This window comes from Maylandia zebra, linkage group LG15 (assembly GCF_041146795.1).
Source record: "Maylandia zebra isolate NMK-2024a linkage group LG15, Mzebra_GT3a, whole genome shotgun sequence".
Classification (NCBI taxonomy): Eukaryota; Metazoa; Chordata; class Actinopteri; order Cichliformes; family Cichlidae; genus Maylandia; species Maylandia zebra.
Genome location: NC_135181.1, coordinates 24,260,097 through 24,268,100, shown reverse-complemented (window position 1 = coordinate 24,268,100; position 8,004 = coordinate 24,260,097). Strand labels below are relative to the sequence as shown.

The 8,004-nt window shown below is 40.2% G+C and overlaps 1 protein-coding gene across 1 annotated transcript; it reads left to right on the top strand.

Moving 5' to 3' along the window:
- Positions 1–283: 283 nt before the first annotated feature.
- On the top strand, positions 284–5,424 carry LOC106674933 (bifunctional protein GlmU). The gene is made up of 3 exons (XM_014408465.2): positions 284–423; positions 4,317–4,508; positions 4,597–5,424. Exons 1-3 carry the CDS (start codon positions 421–423, stop codon positions 4,855–4,857), a joined length of 456 nt encoding a protein of 151 aa, XP_014263951.2. The 5' UTR covers positions 284–420; the 3' UTR covers positions 4,858–5,424.
- Positions 5,425–8,004: the final 2,580 nt, after the last annotated feature.

The following is an 8,004-nucleotide window of genomic DNA, read 5'->3' as shown; positions in this document are numbered from 1 at the left end:
TACTTACCAATACTTTTTACAATTTAAATACAACTTAGGAAAGTTTTGGCATAGACCTCGTAATAAATTCGTTAAGCATTGCATAGCTTATATCTTATATTTTGAGTTCAGAATTGGGGTTTCTCTTTTATTGTGTGCATTTATTTATCTGTTTATTTTTGTTCTTTTAGCTTCTCTCATTTCATTTGCATCACCGTCATTATTTTCACCATGCAGAGCTTCATATTCTCCAGCAGGTGGCGGTCAAAGACAAGAAAAATAAAACCCTAACTCCACACTCAGCAGGAAGTGAGACGTTTGGAAGGTTTCTCTGGCTGCTGAGCATGCTCAGTTCAGTCCACAGCGTAATGGCCCTGCGTGTGTGTGGCTTTAAGTGTTTACCTGAACTTTAGTCCCTCAGGATCCTCAGCGCAGTGCAGAATGGTAAGTTTCTTCTACTTCATCACCTTTGGTTCCTTTTAAAACTGCAGATACATGTGAATTTCTTTAAATGTCCCCGACAGGTTTGTTTCTGTCTTCCTCCAAAAATATAAAGTTAAAAACAAAATTACACCAGCTCCTTATTTTGTAAAAGAAAAGATACTTGTCTACGTTATTTTGTGGCTCACACAGCAGCTGCAGACATTCAGCTCAGCCTAAAAACTTCTCATGACCCTCTGATGAGCTCTGCCAGCCACAGTCATAGTCCTAAGGTATAAAAACCAGACCCTGTTGGTCTTTTTTTGTTTGTGAACAACCAAGTGAAACGTTATCAGAACATACTCTGCCTCACTATTATCAAGGTATTTGATGATATTTATAACCTGGCTTTATGACTGCTGGCTCTCCTGGCTGTTTGGTACTCCTAGAAAAGATATGAGTTCAGTCAAGACCACTGTAGTCAAAAGATTTTTCTGTCTACCTGCACGAATGGAGATGCTGGGATGGCGGTGTGTTGCAAAGCGGCTTGCAAAATTGCAGCAAATGTGAGTGCGTCGCTCAACATTGTCACCATTTCAAACAAATGTAAAATTAATGTATATAAAGGATCATACTCACTATAAATCGCCTTGAGGCAATTATTCTTTTGATTTGGTGCTATATAAATACAATTTAAGTAAGTAGTAGGACATTACTATAATAGTCATTTCATTTGTTTTTATTGTGTTTTTATTTTAAGAATTTTATAACATTTATTTAAAAAATTGTTTTAAATTGTTCTAAAAGAGGCAGCTGTTCAGCTCTAAATCTGACTACGGGTAGAATTAGCTTTTTGCTTTTGTTTCTGTGAATGGAAGAAGTTTCCTCGTTTCTGTGAGGCTTTCCTCTCCTGTGCCAGAATCAGTTTATCAGCACGCTGCTGAGGCCAGTTCTGCTTTGTAGCCTTCTGAGAACTAAAGTTTTAAAACCAAATGTTACCCAGAAGTTAGAGTAATGTGTGTGAGAGGAAAATCACAACCTGTGAATCACTGGTATGTTTCTTACCCCTGTCATAGATGTCACACCGCTGACATTAGTGATTCCAAATTTAGGACCGGCAACTTGAAACCATAAAATATTAAGTCTGCGTACAGGGTCTGTTTTTTTTTGTTTTGTTTTTTAACTGCTTACCACATGTAAAGATCCTGTCATTGATCTCTGCTGCAAAACCACATATAAAGTGATGCCAAAGTTTTACCGACTTTACATCAAAATGGAAGAAGCCACCGTGACGTCAGTCACCCACAGTCGTTTGTGAGCCAGAGGTGACTGAAGTAATGTGAGATGGTTGAGTGTTAAATTATCAGCTACACCCTAGCTAATTTACCATTTGGTAAGTTATCAGCTGTGTTTGTGCAGCACACATGTTCATAGGTTCTAAGTAATAAAAACTCCAATTTCAGACAGTTTCATTAAATTTGTTTTAAAAAGGCACAAAAACCACAAACATGGTGGAAAAGTCCAGTTCAGTGATACGATTAGTGAGACAGGTGAACTTTAAGCCTTGCCATTATTCGAATAAAAATAAATAAATAAACTTCCAGTAAAAAGTGTGTGAAGGAGACTTTTCATAGAGGCCAAAGTAGAATTTATATCAGGCTGTAAACATGTTTATTGCTACTGTAATGTTGGACATTTGAACATGGGAGGCTGGGATTGGCTCAGTTTTGGAGCGTCACGTAAAAATTAGATTTTTCAGTAAAAAAAAAAAAACTAAAACATTTTGTTAAAATTCAAAACAGAGGAAAAAAACAAGAGTGAAAGGTTATTCAGATAAATACACATAACAGTCTGAAAGCAGTTTATTAGAGTGTTTTTAATCTGCAGATTTGTGTTCAGGGACAGGACACATGGGCAAGCCAAGACCATAGTTTGAACGCCACATTGTAATTAATTTTTACATTTACAGTCAGAGCATGATTTCTACTCTTCTTTCAGGGTGGATTTATCTTAGTTTTTACTTATTTTTGTATTCTGAAACAACTGGGGTTAAATCTCTTGTGTGTGTGTGTGTGTGTGTGTGTGTGTGTGTGTGTGTGTGTGTGTGTGTGTGTGTGTGTGTGTGTGTGTGTGTGTGTGTGGAGATACTGGACACGAGTTATCTGAATATTTAGTGTTTTCTTTCTGGGGTAAACGGATCAGTGCATCAACATTATATTTAGCAACATATCACATCTTTGTTTTGTTCAAAATGTATTTATGCCCACGAAACTCAAGTTTATTTATAAAGCACAAATAACCAGATAAAGTGCTGCACAAATATGTGGAAAAATGTTATTACTAATAAGTCAGCCATTGTTTACTTAAGATAAAATATGTAATTAATAAGTTTCAGCACACGCTTGATTAAAAGTCAACAGATATGTAATAGTCTATCTGTAAACTGCGATACAGCAACTCCCTGCTGGACTTTAACCTTTTATCAACCACCAGGTTACCATTGAACTGGTAGGGTTTTTGTAAGGTTCAAATCTAACCCATTCTAGCCATGCCCTTAACTTCCAAAATCCTTAAGCAGTATTCTGATTGATGAGTTATTAAAAAAGAAAACCTCCCATAAAAATTTTGTGAAGGAGGAAACCATCCACAGAGGCCAAAGTAGAATTTTATAGCGTGCTGTAAACGTGTTTATTGCTACTGTAAAGTTGGACATTTTAACATGGGAGTTTGTGGGGCTTGACTCAGCTTTAGAGCATCAAGTGGACGATGATGCTCCAAAACGTAATGAAAAAAGTTTAACTAAAATTGAAAAGGCAGAAAATAAGTGGAAAAGTGATTCACGTGTATACATTTAACAATCTAATGACAGTTGATAAGAACGTTTTCCTTCCCCTGAAAGAGACGCCACAGAGACACTGAGACAACAAAGGTTAGCTTTAGGAAAATGTGCATTTAAAAAAAACCAAACATGCATATACCTGACATTTTACTCATGATTTGTTTTGTCTTTTTAATCGCATATTTGTTTCTAAGTGATGTTCTGTTTTCATGAATGTACATGTGCAACATTTATAAAGAAACAGAACTGGTGGATGGATTGAGGCCTCTCCACATTCGAGAGGTGCAGATGACAATATACATCGATTCATATGAATTCTGAAATATCTGTTTGAGAAGTATGAAGAAAACCATTTGAGAGCAGTGCCAGTGATGCAGACCCAGTTTTGTAGTCTGCTAATAAGAGTAGCATGATAAATGTTGAAAAGGCTAAAATAAATACTATAAAATGTAAAGCTGCTGTCACTCCACACATAAATACTGACATTTCAGTTGACTGAGTGGCTTCAACATTTTACAGCAGCTTGTCCTCAAACTGGAGTTTCTCCTGCTCTTAAAACAAAATCAAATCAGACCTTCCGTTAAAGCTCGAGACGGCTGCTTGTTCGCTGTCTGGCTCGTCAACATGTCGGGTAAATAAACGTAAAGTAATGTGATGTGTGCTCCACCTCCTCTGCCTGTTTTCTTAAAAAGGGCTCTTTGTAAAGCTGCTCCATTAATGTTGGCTGCACGTGACGCCCTCTTTCACCCCCGCAGAGGTCAGAGGTCAGCCTGGTGTTTGGATAAGCACACTGATCCTGTTAAAGATCTGAATGGACCACACACACACACACACACACACACACACACACACACACACACACAGACCAACAAAAGAGATATTTTTGTCCACTCTGGAATAACGCACAATTCTGTTGTTGTTGTTGTTTTTTAATCAATTTTTTATTCATTTATTTGAAGTCTGAGTTGTAGAACATAAATAAAACAGGACATGAGAAAAGACCTAATAAATTAATTCCCCTTTTTTTTAAATGAAGGAAGATGAAAACCACAGAAATAATTCTGTCTTTATCTCCCAGAGTTCAGCAGGAGCAGGATCGGCCCTCCAGGTCCATGCGATCAGGGTCCGCCCGGGTCAGGAGCTGCTGGGAACTCTGCAGGCTTTCGTGGAGGAGAAGCGTCTCCGAGCGCCGTTCATAGTCACGTGTGTTGGCAGCCTCACCAAGGCGACGCTGCGGCTGGCGAATGCCACGGCAACAAAAACAAACGAGGTAGTCGAGGCAGCGTGTTGGGTTGTATTTATAGAGCTCTGAGACACGTGGGCTCGTCATGATGTCAGCTTTTAAACTTTTCCTTCAGGTGGTGCACCTCAGTGGGCCCTTTGAGATCGTCTCCCTGGTGGGCACTCTTAACCCAGACGCCCACATTCACATCAGCCTCTCAGACTTCGAGGGCAAGACAGTGGGAGGTCATGTGCTGGGAGATCTGGAGGTGTTCACCACAGCTGAGGTGGTCATTGGTGAAGCGGTAGACCTGGAGTTCACCAGAGAGATGGATGAGCAAACGGGTTTCCCCGAGCTCGTGGTTCAACCACGACCACAGACCAACCAGTCAGCCTGAATGAAAATTACAGGAATCGTTCATCTTTACATTTAATATCTAGTCTGTGAAGCTGAGAGATTAATTAAAAACTTATCAGCAATATTTGAGCCGCAGCATTTACACCTGCAGGGCAGCTAACAGAACATCGATCAGCTCCACACAACAATCGTCCCTCAAGAATCTGTCTGTACCCAACACATGACACATCGGACTTACATCATGTGCTTTTATGTAAATCCCAAAAGTTGATTCTATTCATCCGGATGTCCAGATAATTTACTTACCTGGATGATTGAGCATACATCAAGACAGGTCTTACGTAGGCTTTTCATTGTCCACAAAGCAAAACTGTGGGACTGGTGAAGCTTCATCATGAGCTATCCTTGAAGCTAACTCTGAGATTAACACTGTGCTGAGAAACTCAGTCAAAGCTTCATGTTGAACTAGAAGAATGTGACATTAACTAAACTTTCTTCCAAATCTAGCAGAAATAGTCTCAATAAATACTGACTGTTAAATTACTGCAAAGATGCAATGAGATGACTTTGTTGAAAGAGCACCATTAAAGGCTTAAATCCTGAACAATGCTTGAAAGGAATTTTTGCATTGTATATATCATTTAAGGTATTTTTGCAGGTTTTCATCTCAGTTTACTGGAGTTGATGGTGCACATATAAACAAGGTTAAAAGTTGATGTAAGTTAAACGAGTTTAAAGTTGTTGTTCTGCACAGAGATGGCTGAAGGGATCATTTGTAAAATACTCAGCAGGCATTTCAAAATGTTTGTTTTGTGCTCAAATAATTTAAAAAAATGCAAACCCTAGCAGTTTGGTTAGCGTCGGGACAGAGGAGCGATCATTTCTCCTGCACGCTTGTGCTCTGCAGTCTTTACAGTAGCTGCTCCGCTTCCAGGAGAAAGAGGCGGGGCACATTAAAGTCGAGCTACAAAGGGTCCCCGCTGCAGCTTTGTGCTTTTGTTTGTCCGCGTCAGCGCAGCATGGTGGCCAAAAAAGCGTTGGTGGTCTGCCCCTGTGCCCCCGCCCCCAAGGGGGGCAGGGGGCCGTTTAACACATCCAACTAAAGCAGCTTTGTTTTCCTTCCTGACAAATGAGAAGGCGATGCAGGCGTGCAAAGCAGATGTTCTGGATTTAAAATATCACTTTTTGATCTCCATCCGTTCTTTCGTTGCTTGAAATCACATCTTAATGTGGCAGAGGTGATTAAACATCACCAGCGTTGTTTTATTCGCTCTCACGTACCCTCGCTGTGCGTCCACACAGAGATATGTTGCTGTTCTTCTTTAAAATGTCGCCGACTAACAAGTTTAGAAGTAAGAGTTGTTGTTTATTAATGTTTGTGTCTGGCATCCTGCTGTGAGGCACCAATTACTTTCTACTGTGAGTCTCTTGCTTGACCGAGAGATGGCTTTAATCTGTGCGCAGCTTCAGAGTTCAGGTTGCTGTGTTTGTGCCCACACTGCGGCTCGATGTGTCCCCATGCTGACCTTTTAAAAACACACAAACACGAGCATTTCAACACTGTTATTTTATGAATTCATAGTATTGAATGGGTTGCACCTGTAGAGCTTGAGTGAAGTCAATGTAAAAGATAAAGGTGCAACAATCCCTATACATATATAACTATTCATTAGGAGGGGGTGTTGAAGATGCATGGAACAGCCAGCAGGATAGGCTACTCTGTTTGAACTGTGGTTGGTTCCTTATCTGAGCTCCAGCTGTGGAGAAGACAGAAGTTTGATTATTGGAAGAAGTTCATCAACTGAAGGGAAGTCAAGTGTTAAACACAGTCCAAACTGTCCACTGTGGCCTCTGTCTGTGCTTCCTGAACTCTGTGGTAAACTGTTGCTTCACTGTCAGCATGCAGTTTGTTTCTATAGTGTCTGCATTGGCAGAATTCCCACACAAATCTCTCTTTTTGATACAGAAATTGACATCAGCATGGGAATATAAATCCCACTTCAGGCTTCAAGGTTCAAGGTTCTTTATTTGTCACATGCATAGTTATACAAGTATAACACACAGTGAAATGTAGCCTGACACGCTCCTCGACATGTGCAAAAAAATTGGGGAGGGGGGGTGTAGAGGAAGAACATTTTATATATATATATATATATATATATATATATATATATATATATATACACACACACACACACACACACACATATTCATTGGGTGAATGTGAAGTAGTAGCAGCAAGCAGGTGAATTCTGTACATTAATATGAATAGACATCTGACTATTTTACAGGATAGACAATATAAACATATTTAAAATTAAAGGAATTTGAAATGTACATTGTGCCTTGGTTTAGAGTGTTTGGAAGAGAGTCCTGTCTCAGTCAATTATAGATGATGTAAGAGGGCGGGTGTGTGTGTTTAGGGCACGGATGGCTTGGGGATAGAAGCTCCTCTTGAGTCTCTCTGTCCTTGCCCGGATGATGCAGAACCTTCTACCAGATTGCAGAAGTTGGAACAGTTTGTTGCCTGGATGGGACGGGTCCTTCAGTATCTGCGCTGCTCTAGTCCGGCATCTCCTGGTGTAGGTGTCCTGAAGTGGGGGGAGAGCAATCCTGCAGCAGCGTTCTGCTGTACGGATCACTCTCTGGAGAGCTTTTTGGTCCTTCCTTTCAGGGAATTTGGGGAATGCTGCCAGATTTTAATCTACTGATTTGTTTTTTGATGGCTTTTGTCTTTAGACCTTGTGTCTGGGCAGTATTCTCCTAAAGTTTACAGAATGTGTTCAGATGATTGCTGTTTAGAATTTCAGTTTTAAAGACCGCCTGGCTTAACATGATTCACAATCCTTTTGTAAAAGCAAACATGTTTGGTAGCTGGTGGAAAGAATAGACTGATAGTAAAACTACCTCAGGTAACTAGTCACACACACACACCCCGCTCTACTCAGGTGAATCTCCTTGTACAGATGAAAAGCAATGCAGATGATAGTATCTGCTCTCTTTTTCTCATTAGAGGATTATCCTCCCTGTTGCCTTTTGTCCCTCTACTTGTGTTATCCATCAGTAATGAGCCCAATAAAAACAGGGGACTCTGGTGTTGTTAAGCCGCCCCCTCTTCGCCTCACTTCTAACGAGACCAACCCTGGTCATTTGTAAGTCGGCTGCAAAACAGACTCCTGTTTGAGGA

Bases quoted from the DNA above. Each gene is read 5' to 3' on its own strand.
- LOC106674933 (XM_014408465.2), top strand. The intron at 4,509-4,596 runs GTAGTCGAGGCA...CTTTTCCTTCAG, and splicing joins CGGCAACAAAAACAAACGAG to GTGGTGCACCTCAGTGGGCC.